Below are 20,894 nucleotides of genomic sequence, written 5' to 3'. Positions count from 1 at the left end.
TGGCTGTCCTGAAACTCAGTATTTAGACCAGGCTGGCCTCAAACTCAGAGATTCCCCTGCCTCTGCTCCGAAGTGCTGAGATTAAGGCATCCACCTCTACACACAGCTGCAGCAGGTGCTTTTAACCACAAATCCATCTCTAGCCCTAACATGAGGTGTTTATATACGTATTTGTTATGGAATTGCTATATCAAACCAACTGTCTTACATACTTACAGTATGGAGAGAACACTGAAAATCTGTAATTCTCATGACAGTTTTTGAATATATCTTTTATTGTTCACCATAGTGTGGTGAGAGCTCTCAAGTATATTTTAGTGAGTCACAGAGAGGTTGTCACTTGTCCTGGGTCACCAAGCATCCTCATCATGGCCTCCTCATGGAAGCTCATGCCTGCTGGCTATGCAGTGAACAGGGAAAGGGAAGGAGGGAAGCTCTTCTCTAGAGAGGACAGTACAAAGGGGTCTAGCCATAGACTCGCTCTGCAGGGCCCTTCAGACTAAAGTGTCTCCATATGTGCAATGGGTATGTGACCCATCTCCTGCCCCAGGTTTTGAGAGCTGCTCACGATGAATACCGAGCCTCTCATTCCTCTTGCAGAGGCTACCTAAGAGACATTCGATCTCTCACCAAGCTCTCTGTGAGGACCTGCTGTGTGCTAGGCACTGGGGTGGGCTGGGGACAAGCTCAAGAGGAAGCAGATGTATGCCTGCCTCCTTGATAGGAGATCCTGAATGGTGAAGGCAGCAACAGTAAGAGATTTTAATCATTTCTAGTAGGGATCGTTTATTTGAGCTAAGATCCTGCAGGCGAATGCTGGCACTGAGAGCTGGGACTTTGTGTCCCCTTGTCTTAAAGAGGCAAATGTTGGGGAGGCAGGGGTAATGTAAATCAACTTCAAGACCTGCCTGGCTGGTGTGGAGGGTATCTGAAGGCCAGAGGGGCTAGACTTGTCCTGGGAGGAAGGCAGGCAGGAGCCAGGTAATAAAGGGGTCTCCAGTCTATGGGCTCTGCACTGGGCAGGCCACTTCTCTGACCCAGCAGCCCTATCTATACACAGTAGACTCTTCTGATCTGTACTCTGTTGTAGGTGTAAAGCAAGGTGGGGACTCTGGCTCCATCTACCCTGGCCCCTGTGTGTGGCCCGAGGCGGGCTACCTCTTCTCTCCTTGCACCTCTGCCTCTGTGGTGTGGGAATGTGTTAGAGGTCTTTGTGGGCTGTGGAGCAGCTCTGCGGTAGAGCGTTTGCATAGGTGTGTGCAAGGCCTTGGGTTTAAACCCCAGCACTTCATTAGCCTAGTGTAGTAGAGGCAGGAGGATCAGAAGTTCAAGATCATCCCTCCTACCTGTGAGTTCAAGGCTGGCTTGGGATATATGAGATCCTGTCTTCCCTCTTGCATACCTCCCTTCTGTCCCCCCAAAGAATGACAGAACAGGAAACTGTTCTGAAATAGTTTAGCCTAGGTACTAAAAAAAAACTGATGTTTTTAAACTGTCCACAAAAGTGTATCTTGTAAACCCACAATGTCACTGGCTCCAGGGTCAACCTGGGCTGTGTGTGTGTGACAAAACTTCATCCTGGAGCCTGTAACTCCATGAACGGTAATCACCTGTAGCTGCACTAACCGTAAGGAAGCTCCTAGAAAGAGAATTAAGCACCTTCACCACTGTGGAACAACCCTGGGCCCTAAGCCAAGAGACACAACTGCCTTGGATCAGCACACTGCCAGCAGGTGGTGCGAAGGGGCTCGCTGTGTTAGGCTGTGGCCTCTTGACCACCAAGGGGGTGAACTAACTGGGAGTCTATAGAGGTGGACCCTAGGCAGGATGTCATGAGAATTCAGCCTGGGCTGGCAGAGGCAGAGAAGCCAAGGGCTGAGGCAAAACCTCAGGGCTCTGTGATACCAGCTCATTCCAGTGACCTCAGAGTTGGCTGGGCCTTGTTCATCTCTTGCTGAGTGGGATAAAGGTCTTGTCCACCCTGGGGTTGGTAATAATGACGCCAGCTATTATTTTAGGGAGTGCTTGCTATGTGCCACGTGCTATTCTGAGCTATTCCGTGTACCCCCTCATTTCTCTCTCTCTGCACCCCATGACAGGCACTACTGCTCTAAAGACGAGGAGGGGCTGAGTGCCTTGCCTAAGGTCCTTCAGCCCCTCAGGGCTCGTATCACCAAGCTGCTACCACAGTGCCTGGAGCAGCCAGCATAGGAGTGGGGAAAGCTGCAACATTCCTGTGGGACTGTCCCACATGGTGTGGGGGGAATAAGGGTTTGTGAGGGTCTTGCTTGGGATCTAGGAGGGCCAGGGACTGGAGCGGGCCTGGTGTTTCCCTCTAGCAATGCACTGAGAGCTGGGGTCCATTATGAATGTGATTTTTTTTTTAAGCTGCCTTCAGCTGCTGCATAAGAATAGGCTGGGGGGCAGCAGAGCAGCAAGGAGACCTATGGGGAGGCTGCTGTAGATGCCTGCGCTAGGGGCTGCTGGCTGAGAGAGAAGGTTGCCATGGTGACAGGGATGTGGGGGTGGATGCCAAGAATGTGCTGAGGGGATCTGCAGGTCTTGCTGTAATAGTATATTGCTGGGCCGCTGGTCAGGCACACGCGAAGGGCTTGAAATGAGAATCCAAGAGGGAAGAAGGGCAGGGTGCCTGGGACTTTGCAGGCCCTTCTCTGGACACAGGGGAGTCTGATACTTTGGGACTACCCTCCCTAGATGGTAGCCCTGTGATTTGCAGCCAACCTGAGGGTGGGAAGTGATGCTGAGGCAGGAGCACTGGGCCTTAGGTTCTCCAAAGGCAAATGGAGAACCGTTGCTTCTTGGACCACACTCCCATAGGGAGGAGATGTGATGGTGAAGGAGAATCACACTCCCGGGGAGTTTAGTGGGTCTGGGAGTCCAGAATTTAGAACCAGGGCTGTCAGGGCAGTGGGCCATGGGGCATTAGAGTCCTGGTCCTAATAGGTCCAGCCTTGGCCAGTAGCTGCCTGTGAGGCCAGGAGACCCTTGGCCCCCTTCTGTCCCTCCTGAGTACTGGAAGCTGGTCCTTCTCCTCCTCTTAAGTTTAAAAGCTAGGCTGACCTTGCCCCAAGGATTGAGACGTGTCTAAAGGGTGGATCAGCCCTTCTTAGTTGGAGGCTCCAGGTCATTCTTGAGCGGACCCTTCCCTGGGAGGGAGTGGAGTCCCACATCCTCCAATTATGCGCCCACCACAGGCCACAATGAGCTGTTCAGATAACCATCGGGGGCTGCTGACCTGCTGCAGGAACAATGCTGGCTGCTCGAGCTGTTTTCACAGTGGCCACAGACCTGCTAAGGCATGCGGGCCCCGGGGGAGCCGCAGAGAAAGGCCATGCGGATGCTCCACCAGACAGAGGAAGGACTCCGGGGGCTGCCCAGTGGCTCCAGGAAGCCTTTCTTGGTCTGCTCCCTGCCAGATAGTGAAACAATTGGGGTCCTCCACCCCAAGCCAGCCAGTGAGAGGAAGGAGGTGTGGGGGAAGTGGGGTTATTAAGCTTTTGGGCCTCTCCTCCTTGCAAAGCCCCCTGGGGACCTGGCATGTCACTCTTGTATACCCTAATGTCTCTGGCAGCCACTCTGAACCTTAGTGCAAGGTCTTATCATGTTCCCCATGGCAGTGAGGTTCTGTTGGTACAGCAGCACTTTTCTGATGCCCTACTGTGTGCCGGGTGTCAGAGCTCTAAACAGGACAGACCCTTATCTTTGGCCATGGAGAAGACTTCCAGCTGGGCAGTGTGCTCAGGCAGGAGTTGGCTGTGGGAAGCCAGGTTGCAGCCAGGCAGGTGAAGGTACTTTCCCAGAGGGCATGAGCTGGGAACAGCGAGCTCTGTATCTATTTCAGCGGGTGTTCTTAGGAGGAGCACAGACCCTGTGTGCTCTGACCTTCCCGTTTTGTAAGAGGAATTCAAATTTCCATTTTTCTCTGAAATCTGATATTTCAGTGCCAAGTATCTACTTGGATCACGAAGACAAACAAGGTGTGTCCTAGGCTCTGCGGCTGCCTTTGTTGTCACTCATTTCACTCTACAGATAGGGAAAGCGAGGCTCAGGAAAGATCAAGGAGGGCTATTAGCTCTGAGTCGTTCCCCTCCCCCATTCCTACCCTGCAGCTCTCTGCCATGCTGCGTGTGATCCCTTGCTCACAGGACCCTGGCTTGACAGGGTCTCTGGATGTGCTTGGTTCCTTTCTTATCAAAGGACCTGCTTATGTGTCCTTTGATGACTTGGATGGTGCACACCCCAAGAGGTGACAGTCTTTGCTAAGCTTCAGAGACACAAGGAGATACTAGGAGAAGATGCTGAACAACAGCCAATACAACCCCTGCCCAAGGTGGAGTCCCAAGCAGGAGAGTGACCCTGGACTGTTGCAGCCTTTGGAAGCCTCCTTATGTCCAGGCCCAGCTGGGAAACAGAAAGCAAGACCCTTGCTTGCTGGTGTTGGTGGGTTTAGCCTGGAGTCAGCAGGACTGAGTAATGGATACTAAGCAGCAAGTCCTGGTTCACAGCCTGGGGATGGGACCCAGGCTTTCCTTGCTCATACTCCACACTTACTCTGCCCTGGCTTTACATCCTCAGCTGCCACAAGCATCCTTGTATAATTCTGCATAAGAAAGCCTTATTTTTTTCTAATACAAACATATTCTGTAACTACCCATTTTCTATACCCTGATGGTGAAGCCTGTTTCCCAGGATGGGGTTCTGTACAGCCAACACCACCTTCCTGCTCTCTTCTTCACCTGGGAGCAGGCACCTCCTGGAGGTCAGACCCCACACTAGGCTCTGCACGAGGGTGTACCTGAGATGTGAGTTACTGTCTTCTGTGTAGACCTCAAATTAGAAAAGTGTTTGCTGGTGTGGGGAGCTGCAGACAGCCTCTCCTGTGGAAGATGTCTGGAACTGCCCAGGGTACACAGGCTGAATGAAATTTGATGTTTCAAAAGGGATAGTCTTGGGCCACCGGTGCTTCTCTTTGATTGGTGCCCGGGAAGTGGAGCCTGTTGTTTCTATGGATTGCAGATGTTTAAGCCCTGAATTTTTGAGATCCTTGGGGTCTAGATGCTTCTATGATGGGGACTCATGGTGGGGAAGCTCCTGCTGCAGTGGGGGAGGACCTGGTTCTAAGTCACTGGGGTAGACCTCATCCTCCTCATTGGTTCTCCTTCCATAGAAAACGAGAAAATGGCCACCAAGGAGAAGCTGCAATGTCTGAAAGACTTCCACAAAGACATCCTGAAGCCTTCTCCAGGGAAGAGCCCCGGCACGCGGCCTGAGGATGAGGCTGAGGGGAAGCCCCCTCAGAGGGAGAAGTGGTCCAGCAAGATTGACTTTGTGCTGTCTGTGGCCGGAGGATTCGTGGGTTTGGGCAACGTCTGGCGTTTCCCGTACCTCTGCTACAAAAATGGTGGAGGTAAGTGTGGGTCAAACGGAAGGCTAGGGCCAGAGCGTGAGAAATTTTTTTTCCTATTCTGCAACCTTCTCCAGGACAGGTATACCCTGCCCCAACTGCACCTCAGACACGGGGTCGGCATGCCTGAGTACAGGGTGGTGGTGTGCTAGCCCCTGGCTAGGTTACCTTCTGAAGGACCCTTCCTCACTCCCTCTGATCCTCTGGTTTTCCCTGTCTCACCCATGCCCCCTCAACCTCAGACATTCGTACCTTCTGTTCCTCTCTTCCACCACTTCTGAGCTCACAGCCCTCTGTATTACCTCACCCTCTGTATTCCCAAAAGTTAGTCCTGTCTCTTTCAGTAAATAGCAAACCAGTAACCTTTGCCATAATGCAAAGGGGAAGTGGGGCCGGAGGACATCCATGAAGGTATTCTAGCTGTGATGTGTTGAGCTGGTGGGTTTGGGTTTTTGTGTGGGCCGTGTCTCCTCCCGCAGAGGTCTCTGAGAGAGCCCTCTTGGATGTCAAAGTTAGGCAACACCAGCCTAGATCCGTTTTTGCTGGTGCAGAGGGGGACCAGAGAAGAATGTAGGTGGCACGGACTTGTCATATGACTGTACAGGTAGGCATCCTCCTGCCTGTTGCTGTGGTAGGAGAATTGCTTTTGGGGGAACCTCCTCTTAGCACCTGGTTTCTTGACCTCATAGGTATCAGATGTCCTGGGAACTCTGATGAGTATCCTAGCTGCTCCCTAGAACAAAGCAGATAGGCTAGACCCAAGGTACCCACAGTTTCACAGTGTTTATGAACCCGCTGAAGCCATTAGTGTACGCAGGTAGGACCACCCCCTTTAGATATTTCATTCCCTGTCTCCCCCCGACACCCACCACCAGCTGGAGGTTCCTCCTCCCGCTTTCCACCCCGTCTGCTTCTGGACTTTCCTGGCCGCTGACCCAGGCTGGCCTGTGGCAGATGGGTGAAGCTCCAGCAGGAGGTAGTGCTGTACCTGGGGCTAGCAAGCCGAGCAACTTCTATTGGGAAGGATATTTTGGAGAAGGCAGGCAGGTGACAGGCAGAGGTACCATCCTGGTGGCTTGGAGAACCTGGTAGATTTGCAGTTTATTGGGTGGGACGGGTGGGCGGGCCTGGAGAATCTTGAGTGGAGTCTGAGTTTGGCCTCCATGCTTACACCCCTCCCTCCTGATAACTTTGGTGGGGAGGGCTTGGGAGTGGGCAACTTAGCGATGACCGTGCTATGACAGTCACGGCTTCACCCTCTCCCTTCTGCTCACTTGACAGGTGCCTTCCTCATACCGTATTTTATTTTCCTGTTTGGGAGCGGCCTGCCTGTGTTTTTCCTGGAGGTCATCATTGGCCAGTACACCTCAGAAGGGGGTATCACCTGCTGGGAGAAGATCTGCCCTTTGTTCTCTGGTGAGTATGTAGCCGGGGTCACGTAGATCACCAGGATTTTAGTGACAGCTGCCATCTTCTGGGTTTATCAAATCTCCTCACATGTATCAGTGCCAGATGCAGGGCAGCAGCATGTTGTGATGTCACTGTCACCAAGAGGCAGGGAGATACAGCAGGTTTCTGTATCTTTGTGGGTGTTTGGATAAGTGAGTTGACAGCTCTCTCAAAATGCAGGAATCTAGAGGACTGTCTGGGTTCAGGCCTTGCTTCTCTCCTTGGGGTGGTTTTAGGGGCTTCATTAAACCTTAATTCCTCATTCTAGTTGCTGTGAAGACAATGACAGTCACATCTGAATGTTCTCTGTGTGTGGCCAGCACTCTATTGATGGTGGCTTCATGTGTGCTTGGTACTTAGTGTATACTTGGAGTGACCACTACTGTGATGGAGCGGGAGGAATGGGAATACGAGTCCCTTCTTCAGTCACCCACATAAATACTTACCTACTACTTTTTTCTCCCAATAAGTCACTCAACAATTAGGCCATCCATCTCCTTTTCTCCCATCTATCCAGCCTTCCAACCAACTACCATATGTACACATCAAGAATTAGACTATTTATACAACAAATGTACATTCAAATATGAATATAAAGTCCGTTCATTTAGCTCTATGCATCCATCCATTCATTTCTATCCATCCAACCATCCATCTTCTATCTCTCCATGTTTCCATCCATCCATCCATCCATCCATCCATCCATCCATCCATCCATCCATGTTTTCACCCATCCATCCATGTTTTCATCCATCCATTTCTCTTCCTTCCTTCATTCCTTCCTTCCTTCCTCCCTCTTTCCCTCCCTCCCTCCCTCCCTTCCTTCCTTCCTCCCTTCCTTCCTTTCTGTCTGTATCTATCATCCACCTGTCTTTCCATCTACCTTTCCATCCTTCTGTATTTCTGTCTTCTTATCTGTTCCATCCATCCATCCATCCATCCATCCATCCATCCATCCATCCTGTTTCCCTCCATATTTTCATTTATCTAGTCATCTACCCATCCTTCCAATCTATTCCATCCGTGTCTCTATTAATTCATTCATCCATATTTCTATCCATCTACCGTCCATCTGTCCATCTATATTTCTATCCACCTATTTTTATAGAAAAATCCATCCTTCTGTTCATCCATGTTTCTGTCCACACATCCTACAGTCCAACTGCACCATTATTGTCTTGTCCCTACTTTCATTCCTGTGATTTGTCCAGCCACCTCTTCCCTGACCACTCATTCACATGTCCTATTCGTCATCAGTTACTCCTTCACCCTGTGACTATCTTCTGCTTATTGTTGAGAAGGCTCCTTTGACCCACAGCCTAGCATACCAGTGCCTCCCAGTTGGATGTGCCTCTTTTTTGACACGTGTCCATTTTGCTTGCCTTGCCCATAGGCATTGGCTACGCATCCATCGTCATCGTGTCCCTCCTGAATGTGTACTACATTGTCATCCTGGCCTGGGCCACATACTACCTATTCCAGTCCTTTCAGAAGGAGCTTCCCTGGGCCCACTGCAACCACAGCTGGAACACACCACAGTGCATGGAGGACACCCTGCGTAGGAATGAGAGTCTCTGGCTCTCCCTTAAGGCCACCAACTTCACCTCGCCTGTCATCGAGTTCTGGGAGTAAGTTCATGGGAAAGAGGAGGGGCATGGGCAGGTCTTAAGGGGACAGCAACTTCTTGACTGTGGGAGACCCTGTCTCTGGAGGGAAGGAAAACACACAGCTGGAGTTAATGCTGTGCCTCTGTCTCATACAAGATTCAATTGAATCAAGGTGTACCACCTAAAGGCTATTTGCTTTTGTAAGGCAAGTTACTCTTTTGAGCCTTAGTTTAATTGTCAAATGAGGAAAATGTATCATTTTTTTCCCATGGGATTCCTGTGAGAGAATTTTCTCCAAATATAGGTGTGCATGTGTTTGAAAATTATAATTTTCTTAATATATTTTGGGATAAACATTTTATTATCACAGAAAAAGGTGAGTTGATAGTAAAACTATATATATGTAATATATATCAGTTGGTTAGCTCATACTGTGTAACAGCTATTCCCAAGCGTGATGGTTTTAACCAAGCATTGTCTTTTGAACTCATGACTACTTGGTGCCAGTTTGGGTTCTGCTCAGTTTGGTAGGTCTGCTCTTGGGCTCATTCATGTGTCCACGGGTCAGTCTTTTGTGGCTGGCCTCGCAATGGAGAGGGTGTTAGGAGTAGATGACCTGCGTGATCTCATCACCAGTCTTTCCCCTTTAGCTTGCCATAGACAGCTTAGGAGCAACAGACAGGCAGGCCCTAACGTGAACAGCATGCAGATATCTCCTTGTGCTAATGGCATTTGGAGGACTCTCACTAGCCTGTGTTCCAGGACATCCTAACAGGTCATGGAAGTTGATTAGAAACCCTTCAGTGTATCACTTCCCTTGTAAGCAAATGCTCTTAACTCAGGGTGCTTAGTCAGGGGCAGCCTCTCGCCTCTGGAAATGACTGAGATAAGGTCTCTTGTGCAGCCGAGAGCCAAGGCAGACAAAAGCCTGACCCAGGCTACCACGGGATGAGAATCCTTCTCTTTGGTGGGCAGTGGCTGCCTTTGAGATGTTATCCTACTTCAAGGAAGCCAAACTAGGGACTATCAGGAGAGAGATGCGTTGTGATGCCTACAAGGATGGGTCAGCTCTTCTTACTTGCAGGAGGTGGCCTTCCTTGGGTGGCCTGCGCCATGCCTAGGCCTTTTGTACTACAATCACAGGCAGGGCCCTGGGCTTTGGGGACTTTGGGTATTCTGATGTGTATGTTTTCCACTAGCAAACAAAGGGAGTGTTAAAAGTAGGTTCCCCACCCTTCAGAGAGCTGAGCTTTTAAACAAAGGAATATTGGCATTTCACTCTTCCTTGAAGGGGCCCAAGGCCACGAGCCCTGGCCTTTCTGTGCTCTTCTTGGCATGGCACAGCTACCAGCGCTACCCCTCCCAGGCTTCTGGCACCTGGCCAGCCTTGAGGTATCTGCTGAACCTCATTACCTCCTAGGTTTGAACCTTCATGCTGCCACATCTGTCTTGGGCAGATGCGGTCTCCACTCTGGGCCTCAGTGTCCATACCTGGGATGACCCTAGTACTGTCCTAAGCGCTATACTGCAGTCCTAGCTGGATGAACCCCTGCATGGTCACCCTGAAAAGCTGTTCTCTCACTCAGGGTACTGTTCATGTTACATCATCACTATGGTTAAGTGTCCCTTCTGGGGGCATTTAGAATCTGCATGTGGCCCCCTCAAATGCCCACAGGCTCTGGTGGCAAGGGAGTCATGCTCTTTTTGCCTTTGCCTGTCACCTATCATTGTGACATGAAAGTCTTGGAAGAACCCTGCTCAGAGCCCCTTGCCTTCTCCTCAGACATCCACAGCCTGAGCCTGTTCCAGCACCCCTTGTATTCTAGAAGTCTTGTGCAGAGCTCTTGGCTTTTGCTTCTCGTCAGGAAAACTCGGAGACACCGAGACTTAAGGGAAATGCCCGGTTCCACTGGCTTTTTTGCAGGCTCTTCCACAGTGTCTGTGGGTATGCTGTGCCCAAGGGGTGCCGGCTTCTACCCGCACTGGCTTGCACAGGCTCTTGACCTGACTTTGAATTCTAGAAGAACCTCTGAGAATACCTTAGCATTCACAGCACCTGAGCCTGGGGTGCACTGAGCAGAGCCACAGAGCAGGTTGAGGTGAGGCCTTGGGGCAGCCATCTGCTGAGCATGTGTGCAGAAGTGGGGTGGGCAAGAGCGTCACAAGTCTGTAAGGGCTTCCTGCTTCCAAGAAGCTCCCTTGTCTTAGACATGAAGCAGCCATCAGGAGGGTGACAGGGTGGGTGCAATGAGGTGTTGATGCAAAGGCTTCTCCTCCTCCTCTTCCTCCGTTTAATTTATTTTAGGAGGGTTGAGGCATGCACATCATGACGTATGTGAAGGTCAAGGGACAACCATGTCGAGCCAGTTCTTTCCTTATGTTCTTACATGAGTTCCAGGGACTGAATTCAGGTCGTCAGATTTAGCGGCAAGAACTTTTATCCAGTCAGCCCTCTTGCTGGCCCCTGAGGTTTCTTAAGTAGGGAAAAGAGTATGGCAAGGGGGACACTCCTCCTCACATTCCATGTGCAGCCTACTGGCTCTCCATCATCATTCAGAATCCAGCCACCCTCCCTGTGTGCGCCACACCTCTTGAGGGACTCGACTGTGCAGGTAAAAGGCACGTGGCTTCTTGGTTGCTCCCTGCCTTTTCCTTGAAGTTCTGGTCCATCCCTGCCTTTCCCAAGCTGTGGTCTTACCCTGTCAGAGAGGAGTGAGCGGGTACAGCAATGCTCACTGAGCACTGGCCCAGGACCAGGCAGTTTTCCCTTCTTTCTTTACCTGAACCAGAGCTGGAGGTCTGGGAGCCAAAGGTAACAGGCATGGTGGGAGCAGAGCCTCCCCCAGTTTCTAATCACTAGAGGACTCTGTCAGCTACCCCGTGACCCCTCCCTTCTGCTGGTTACCATGGAGGCAGGAGGACCTCAGAGGGGAACTCCCCTCCCCCGTGTGGTCTAAGTGTAGCTCCCACACGTCCCAGGCCTCTAAGGTCAGGGCAGCTGGAACTCAAGCTTGAGTCATCCTTCTATGCTGTGCGAGCCAGCGTTAGCCTGGCCCCAGCACTCATATCTGCTCTTTGACTTTAAGGAACCTGGGCAAGCTATGTGCTTAGGGTTCTGGGAACCCAGCACCCACAGGTCCACCCTGAGGGAACTTTTTATCTGTGTTCTACTCTATCTCCTACCCCTGTGACACAGACAGGCTTTGGAGCCAAGTCCATGATCACAGGTCACATGCTGTACTGCTTGTGTGCGTGCACATCTGTATTTCTCCGGTCTCTGGTCAGGCTTGGGCCCCTCTCTCAGCCTGTCCCTGCCATACTTAACCCTGTCTGCAAAGCTAAGCACCTTCTTAGCCTCTGAGATTCCTGTGAGAAGCCACTCGGCCCCAGAGACTGACATTTTACATTGGCGTTAGGGCATGTTTAGTGGCTGCATGGTGGAACCACAGAACTTCTGCCCCTACAGCCTCATCCCCACTGGTCCTCCCCCTCTCAGGTCACCTCTGTCCCCAAACCTCCTGCTTCCCCCCACAGGCCTTGGAAGACAGGCGGGGCCTGGTCTGGCCTAACGCCCTTCAGCAGACTGGAGCCAGGCCTTCCTCCGAGGCTCCTGCAGGGCCCCCTGGGAGCCCAGCATGGATCATTAGATTCTATTAGAATCAAAGAAATGAGTCATATTTGCACACAAGCCATGCTCAGCCAATCTCCTCCGGAGCTGTCGGAAGGAGGAGGTAGTGCGGGAAGGGCTGTGTGGGGGCCCCATGCTCCGGCCGGCAGCTCTTTTATAATTGTTGCCTCTGCCAGTCTCCAGGGGACGGCTGCGGCCAATAAACGGCTGGCCTGAAGTCAAAAGGAAACGATTTGGCCCACTCTGAGGATGAATTTACATCCCCAAGTACTGACTGGACGGCAGCAGGGCAGCCGGCTGCAAACACGCGTCCAGGCCGGCCACAATTTTTTAGTTCCCATCCTGGCAAGATGTGGTCCTTTTCTTGGAAAAGATCTGCAGCTTACCTCTGGAAGGGACTGGAAAACTCAAGGCTGGGAGCCCTGGCCAGAGACACACTGATGTGCCCCAGAGGGCATCAGAGAAAAGGAATCAGCCCTAGGCTTGATTTCCGCCTAGGGTCAATGGGAGGCTGAGCCTCAGTTTCCCCACCTACCAAATGGCTATAGTGAATTCTTTCACCTAATGTCAGTACATCTTCATGTACTGGGTGCTGTGGTTCAGACAGATGCAGGGCCCACATGCACGGAGCTGACTTTCTCATAGACAGACATGTCAACCAGACAGAAAGGAAGGTCAGAATGAGAAAGTGCAGACAGCAGAACCAGCGCCGGGGAAGGAGAGGGCTGGGGTGCTCTTGATGAAGGGTGTCCCAGAATAATGGTTGCCCCCGGAAAAAGTGCATCAGAACAGGAACCTGGAAAGAGACTGTTTGTGAATGGCAGAACCGTAGCTGAGGAAGCAGTAGTTCAGGGACCACACTCCGCCCCTGAGGAAGAAGTCAAGGGGCAGGTGAGGAAGGGAGGTAGAGTGGATGGCTCTACACCCATGATGTCTGGCTTCCTGTCTGTTTGCAGCTCTAGTCTTCTTGTTAGGTACTCCCTGCGTTCTTTAAAGCAACATTGGAGTGGAAGGTGAGAGGGACATGTTAGGAGGGAGGCTGGAGCCATGGGAGGATGTGGAGCCAAGGATGTGAGCTGGCCTCACAGATACTGTGGGGTCCCTCTGACAAGTGCAGAGAATTTAGTAGGCTGGGAAGAAGTTGCTGTAGTGACTTTGGGGTACAGTAGGGCCTGAGCAGGGCATCATGGGGGAAGCAGGTGTTTAGGAGGCACCCACAAGGGTGTGGCAACCTCAGGCACGCACCGGTGCAGTGAGAAGGCCCAGGGGATCCTTGAATCAATCCCCCTTGGAGGGAGCACACAGAGAGGACTAGTGGACGGTCCCTCTGACTACTCTCCCACTCTGCCCTCCCCCCCCCCCCCGGGTCTGTCAGAGCCTGATTAACAGACTTACTCCTTCTATTCCTAGGACATTTTATGGCCCTGGCAAGTTATGTGAAGTCTGATGACTTCAATACTGCGTAATTTCAGGTGGAGGCAAGAAGATCAACCGTTGAAGGCCAGCCTGGGCTACGTGAGACTCGGTCTCAGAAAAAAAAAAGTCTAGCCAGGGTGGGGTGAAGGGGTGGCACACACCTTTAATCCCAGTACTCTGGAGACCAAGGCAGGTGGAACTCTGTGAGTTCAAGGTTAGCCTGGTCTACGAGACCAGGACAACCAGGACTACACAGTGAAACCCTGTCTCAACACCGCCCCCCAAAGTCTATAATGTGTGTATATGTATATATACATATATGAACATATGAATACTCACACAGCAAAATAGCTGCATTTATTGCTGAGTCCCAGTCCCCAGTGCCTGCTCACTGGTGTATGCTCTGGTTCTCCCTATCACAGCAGCTGTTCTTGGGCGGATGCCCCCTGTTCTGCAGGCTTACTCAGTCCTTTATGCTACTTTATCCGCACATCAAGAACTTGACACGAGCCTGCCCCAAGGCTTGCTCTACCCTACAGAGGGGCACCCGGATCACCTCCTGTTGAATGCTTTGTCTGTGGGCCCCCAGGCTGGTAGAATGATAGGAGATAGTCTTGGGAATGGAGCTAGCTACTGGGTCAGGGAAAATCCACCTTGAAATGTCAGTGGATGCCACCTTGCAGGGACTGTCTCCAGCAGCAGAGGGATAAAAGGACTCAGTTTGCTTGTCTCGGCTGCCAAAAGCAACTCTACTTGGCAGTGCCTGGCAGCAGTGGGCACTGTTGGGCTTTGCCTAGCAGGGTGGTGGGAATCGGTAGAAAGGGAGTCATGACCTGGATGGGGCTCTCAGAACAAGCAAGATCTGACTTTGGAGTTTTGAGCTTCATGATGGATTGCCCCAAAGAACAGAGAGACATGGCGGTCTCGTGGCCAATCATTAATTGAGTAGACTGTGTCAGCCTGTTGTCCACGGGGTGGTCATAGTCGGCGGGGAAGGAAAGCGAAGCGGGTTAGGTGGGTGCTACAGCAAGACCCCTGGAGCATCAGCTGCAGCAGGCACACTCGCAGAGGGCAGGCCAGGGAAAAGGCTGCATGTGTGAAGGTGTGAAAAAGGGCCATGTTCTTCTCCCCTGATGAGGCCCATTCACACTAGTGTGGGCCGTTTCTCCCTGTACTCTGAGCTTCCATGGCTGGCACCCAAGTGTTGAATGTTGAATGGGAAGGGCTTTTTGTTCTGTGGTGCTGCCAGGTCTCAGCTTGGCAGGGGCCCAGCTGCATGTGGTTGGCTGTTAGCCTGCTTTGTGAAGGTACCCTAGGATGCCGCCCTGAGCCACCAGATGATTCCAGCTCATAGTGGAGGGCTGGAGGGCCCTTTCATTTATTATTTAAATTTTTAATTGTATTTTATATCTATAGGTGTTTTGCATGTGCATATATGTACTACTTGTGTGTCTTATGCCCCAGAAATCAGAAGAGGTTGCAATATCCCCTGGAACTGGAGTTATGCATGGTTGTGAGCTGCCATGTGGGTGCTGGGAATTGGACCCAGGTCCTCTGTAAGAGCAGCCAGTGCTCTTAATCTTTGAGCCTGCCTTCCAGCACCTGGAGGTCCTCCTCCTCTTTCTCCTCCTCCTCCTTCTTCTTTTCTTTTTTCTTTTAAAGGAGCTTGGTAAAGTTTTATTAAAGGAAAACTTTCATGGTTTGCTTTCGCCAGTCTATTCTGGCATGCTTCTCAAAATACCAGAATCGCCTGGGTCAGTGATAGCTGGTGTGCATACTCTGTAGCGTAGGGCTGTGCCCAATTCAATGTCATTGCCACTGTAGTGATGGGCACCAGTTTTAGCCAACATGGCATAGTGTTCTATTTCAGATTCCTCAGAATGGGGCCGTTGTTGGCGAGGATAACCAATTTTGCTTTGCCCTGTCTGATCATCTTCAGAGTCTGTATATATCCCAGGGCGGACTTGCCACTTTTCATAACAAGTTGGAGCCTAGAGTTGATCGACTCCAGAGACTTTTTTGTCTTCTTTGCAGCCACCATCTTCCTGCCTTAGGTGCGGGACAGCCCCCAACCAAGACCAGTCGCCAAGATGGCTGGGGAGCGAAAACGCCCTGGAGGTCCTTCTGAAAAGCAGGCGCTATCTTATTTTAAAATCAGAACATGTTGTTGTGGAGTTGGGAGAGCCTTGGGACGCAGGCAGGTTTGCCAGTGTGGGCAAATTGACCCTTCAAGCCTTGGTTTTCCCATCTGTGAAATGCGGTGAATGAGTTCTACTCCATGAATTGACTGAGATCAATGGAAAAGGCAAGAAGTAGTCAGATTCTGCCAGCTTCTGTCTCCTGTGTGTCAGTCACACACTCTTCCAGCCACATGGTGAGGGGCACTGATGTTGCCCCTCCTTTAGGCTTGGGGGTTCCTCCTGTTGCATGGACCCAGTAGTATGAGAGTTGGTTCTCCTCCTAGGTGGTTCATTTATTCCATGGGTGTCTGATGGATCCTGCGGTGTCCTAGGTGTCATCCTGGGTCCTGGGAACAATGACTGTGGGCCAAATATGTTGCTTGAAGGCCATTTGAGAAGGATCCTTGAATTTATTCAAAATCCCTATGTTGAGGCTTTTCGGGAGGAAAAAGGCCAAAAGGTCCTGGTTCAGAGAGTATTAAGACCCAGCTGGCTTCCTGACTGTGGGGGTCCATTAACTCACTGAAAGCTTAGAACATCCTAGAATGCTTTCCCAAGTAGCACCCTGGGCAGAAGCTGGCAATACCTGTTTACAAACTGAGACTTGTATAGTCTCCACCTGTTCAGAGGGTGCCCTGGGACAGGGACCTGCCTGCAACTGTAAGGACTGGCTTTGTCTGGGACTCTCCTGGAGTGTGGGGCCCTGTGTTCTTTCTGCTGTGGTTGGCAGCTCAAAGCCTGGGTGGCATGTAACCTGGAGGCCTGGAGAAGAGCGAGATCTGCATGCTCAGCATGGGTGCTGCAGGACACAGCGTACCTGGGCCGCAGGTTTCATGGTCATCTTGGCTGTGAGCAGCCTGCACTGTCTCCTCTGGTTCCTTCTCTGCGGGGAGGGGCCAGGTGACAAAGATGTCTGGAGGTCTCTGACTCCACAGACCCCAGCTCCGCTGTGTGACTCTGAGCAGGTTAGCAGCCTCTTCTCCCTGGGCGTTGTCCTGAAAGTTATAGACCTGCCTCCTCCAGAGTGCTCCAAAACTCTGGCAGGGGAGGAGGGAGGAAGCCAGCATTACTTAAGCACCCGCTGTATGCCAGCAGCTTCTGTGAGCATGCTTGTCCTGCAGTCATGTGATCAGGTGTGTCAGGTGTTGGGCATTCCTGTGGTATTTTCGAGTTACTTCCACAAGATGGGTACCTTGCGCCCAGATAGAACCCACTTTGCCTTTTTTTAGGCTTATACTTTGGGAACAATCTAGATAACATGCAAGGTTAGTTTTTTTGTTTTCCATTGATTTAATTTGTTTTTTGAAACAGGATCTGACTATGTAGCCCTGGGGGACCTAGAACTCGTAATCCTTCTGCCTCAGCCAGAGATTATAGGTGTGTGCCACCATCCCCAGATAAAAGTCAGAGTTAAATCAAGGAAGTTAGCATAAAAGGTACTGGGAGGGGGGGATCCACCCCCATTTACATATAGACAGAGGTCTAGGGTGGTTAGGTAGCTCGCCTAGGTTAGCAACTGGACAGAAGCAGAGATTGGAACCTTGTGTTTGGCCTACAGTTGAAATTGAACATTGTCCACATGTCCTGCAGATAATCATTCTCCACTTAAAAAACATCGTGTGTGTGTGTGTGTGTGTGTGTGTGTGTGTGTGTGTGTGTGTGTGAGTGAAGTCAAAGAACAGCCTGAAAGAGTCAGTCCTTTCCTACCTCCATGCAGGCCCCAGATCACAGCAGCCTTGGCCACAAGCTTCTTTACAGGCTGAGCCTTCTCACCACACAAACCAGGATCCATTTTACAAAGGAGGAAATGGAGACTTGGACTTGCCCATAGCCTGGCTGGGTTGAGGCTGAGGTCACCTTATAAGGATTCTGCAGTTTCTTGGCTGCTGCTGTCCTAGTCTCTCCACTGTCTTCCTGACAAGTGGGTCCCAAGTTACACATGTGGTGCCTGGGGGGGGGGGGCTACCACTGAGATGTCTCTACGGAGACATGGACAGGTGCTGATTTATCTCGCTTTAATTAATTAATTATTTACTTATTTTTGAGACAAGGTCACACTCTGTGGTCCAGGCTGGCCCGGAATTCACTTTACTTATTTTTGAGACAAGGTCACACTCTGTGGTCCAGGCTGGCCCGGAATTCACTATGGAGCCCAGGCCTGCCTGAGATTCGAGGCAGTCCTGCCTCAGCCTCCCTGGTGCTGGAATGAAAATGAACATTTTGTGTTTTATTTTGTCGGAGACAGAACCTAGGACTTTGCCCCTGCTGGCTTTGCTGCCAGGCGGCCCCCAGCTCCTGACCTCTTGCTCTCTTTCCCCAAAGGCGTAATGTGCTCAGCTTGTCCTCTGGAATCGACCACCCAGGCGCTCTGAAATGGGACCTTGCACTCTGCCTCCTCTTAGTCTGGCTCGTCTGTTTTTTCTGCATCTGGAAGGGTGTTCGATCCACAGGCAAGGTGAGTGAACCTCAGGGATAGCTGTACTGCGAACAGCTTCTCCTCTCGGAGGGAGCGCTACCCCTGGAGGAGGGCCCATGTCGGGACACAGGAGAGCTCTGACAGGCAGGCACATAGCCCCTGTGGTGTCGGGGGCTTAGTGACCTCGTGACTGGTGTGCAGCCAGGTATCCCCCGCTGAATGTTGGTGTGATGAGCAAGGCTCACTGAGCCAGAGGCCAGTCGGCAGCTAGACTGTGGCCATCCATCAGCCCACAGTGTGCACCCTAGCTTTGCAAAGCGGGCCAACAACCCCTTCTCCCCGGTTTAGGACAGATGTTGAAGCAAAGCTGTTTAGCTGCCCTGTATCACTGTCTCTGTACTGGGGTGCAGAGCCCTCCGCTGTACTGAACCTCAGTCTGAAGGGAAGTCAGCCAGACCTGGACCACACCCTGCTAGCATCATCTCATAGGACAGGCAGAGAGAGAGAACCTGACATGGTGTCACCTGTCTCCTTAGGACCCTGTCTACTGTGCTCCCTTCTCACCCGCAGTCCTGGGAGTTCGTACGTTGCCTTCCTCTAAACAGTGAGGAAACTGAGGCTCAGAAGAGGTCAGGGAGCTTGTCCTAGAGCAGCCCCTCCCCCGAGCCTGTCCCCTGGGCTGTTGAACAGTGAACATGAGGGTTGAGGGAGGTATGCCCAGTACTTCAGGTCTGTGGACCAGTGGGCCTGACCCCTTCTCTTGAGTAAGCGCCAATTGCCTTCTGCCCGCTGCCGCAGTTTCTCCATGTAGAAGCGAGTGTCCAAGGAGCTTTGGTGCTGAGCGTGCTGGAGAGCACCAGCCGTGTTCAGGGGTGCACTGATGTCCTTTGAGCCTCCTGTCTTAGAAACAGGGTGAGGGGATCTATGGTGTGCAACATCTGGGGCTGGCTGGGAAAAGCTTGGCTGCAGAGAGTTGAACATGGGACATGGGTGCCAAGGATTACAGGAGAGAAGAAAGCAGTGTAAGGTTCTTTTATAGGTGAGCCAGGCAAGGGTTACTGAGGTGACTGAGCGAAGATGAGCGAGGTGTAGAGTTGAGTATCTGAGGGGCTTATTGCAGGCAGAGGCAATGGTCAGTGGAAATGACCTGTTGTGCATCTGACCAGGACATAGGAAGCCCCCAGTCTGATGGAGGAGGTTGATGTCTACCAGTCAGCAATATTTGAGACACAGCACACTACGAAGGAGACAGATCCAAGGCCAAATAATAAAGGGTACCAGGCTGTATCTGAGACTCCTGTGAAAATTGACTGGCCAGAGTCCCCCCCGTCCCTTTGCCTCCCCCAACCTACCCTGAGCTACACCCTGCTCTGTGGGGCACGTGCGGTTCCTAGAACAATAGTAGGCCTGATGGGTCAGAGAAGCCAAGACAAACAGCTCTGTGGACTTCCTCCAGCTCAATGCTGAGAGGCCCTTAGAGACCGTCCGCCTGCCCGCCTGCCCGCCTACCCGTCCAGAGGCCCACCCTCTGGCTGGCTTCAGCTTCCAGCGCTGGCTGCAGACCAGGCTCCCAGCCATGGGGGCTGAGCCCTTGTCCTGGCCAAGCCTGCTTCTGTGGCAAACTTAGTCCAGGAGACAGGAGGGTGATGGATGGGGGCCTGGGCCCCAGATGCCCCAGGGCCCAAGTTCAGGTGCTTGGCTTTGGCCTCTTCCACTCTGAGGGTCTGAAATCGGTCCCAAACTCAGCCTCAGTCTTACTTCTTCAACAAGACAGGTAGCTGGGGTGTCCACATGGCCTCTCAGTGCTGGATGGAAGCTCTTTTAATCCTCCAGAAGTTCTTCGATCCTGTACAATGGAAACTGAGGTTCAGAGAGCTTAACTAACTTTCCCAATGCCACACAGCTCATCAGTGGCCAAACTGGGATTTGAACTCAAGACAGCTCCCTTCTCCCCACTTTCAGCCTCATCCCTGTGCTGAGCTGCAGGTGCAGCGAAGCAGAAGCCAGGCATGTTCGGGCTTGTCCTCACAAGGACACAGCCTGCCGACACTCACCCAGGAAGGGCCTGGACCTGTGCACGGCTGGGTCTGCGGTCACTCTCCAGGGCAGACAGTGCCTGACCTGGGTTTGGTCTCAGCTCTGCTCCTACACACAGAATGACTTTGCAGATCCCTCTCACCTGCTCAGCCTCAGTTTCCCCTGGTGTAAAGTGAATGGTTGATTGAATGACTCGTTATGCCCAGGCCATCTGCTCCCAAGTAAAGTTGAATATCAGGAGGCTGGAAGCTAGCTCCCTCTTGAGCCCACTAGCTTCCAGTGTGCTGTGGGTGAGGTGCCCTCTTAAGTCTCCATTTTCTTCAAGGGCTCTGGCCCGGAGCTCAGAGGAGTTGTGGAGAATCAGCAACAGGAGTGGAAAAATACCGTGTCCCACAGCAAGGCCTACTGGGCCACCGTCAGGGGCCCATGGTGGCGCCTGGCACCAGCCTCTCCCTGGAGCATCCCAAGGGACGGTCACGGAAAAGTTGAGAGAAGGGCTCCCAGGCTCATCCAAGGAGCAGCAGAGGCTGCAAACAGGGTGGCTTTCTGGAGAGATGGCTGGAGAAGCGGGACAGGGCTGTCAACAACAGTAATACTCCTGAAGCTATGGGAGACCCAAAAGTACTTGGCCTAGATCAGATCCCACCGCTGACGCCTCCTCCTATTTGGGGATTCCAGGCAGGTGACATTGGCCAGTGTGGGCCTCAGTGTCCTCGCAAGGGAAAGGGCAGGTGGC

At 51.9% G+C, this 20,894-nt stretch overlaps 1 protein-coding gene and 1 pseudogene across 5 annotated transcripts in view; one reads left to right on the top strand and one right to left on the bottom strand.

The window, feature by feature from the left end:
• The window catches only part of Slc6a6 (solute carrier family 6 member 6), a 75,461-nt gene that overhangs the window by 33,270 nt on the left and 21,297 nt on the right, over nt 1-20,894 (top strand). For all 5 annotated transcript variants that reach the window (XM_075983473.1, XM_075983476.1, XM_075983474.1 and 2 more), the window contains 4 exons: nt 5,189-5,428; nt 6,707-6,841; nt 8,268-8,502; nt 18,028-18,160. In XM_075983473.1, coding sequence (XP_075839588.1) covers nt 5,200-5,428; nt 6,707-6,841; nt 8,268-8,502; nt 18,028-18,160 — 732 coding nt within the window. In that variant the 5' untranslated portion in view covers nt 5,189-5,199. The remainder of the gene's footprint in view (nt 1-5,188; nt 5,429-6,706; nt 6,842-8,267; nt 8,503-18,027; nt 18,161-20,894) is intronic.
• LOC142855711 (large ribosomal subunit protein eL30 pseudogene) lies at nt 15,220-15,581 on the bottom strand (annotated as a pseudogene).

Source organism: Microtus pennsylvanicus, chromosome 8 (genome assembly GCF_037038515.1).
Source record: "Microtus pennsylvanicus isolate mMicPen1 chromosome 8, mMicPen1.hap1, whole genome shotgun sequence".
Classification (NCBI taxonomy): Eukaryota; Metazoa; Chordata; class Mammalia; order Rodentia; family Cricetidae; genus Microtus; species Microtus pennsylvanicus.
This window is presented reverse-complemented; position numbering and strand designations above follow the sequence as displayed.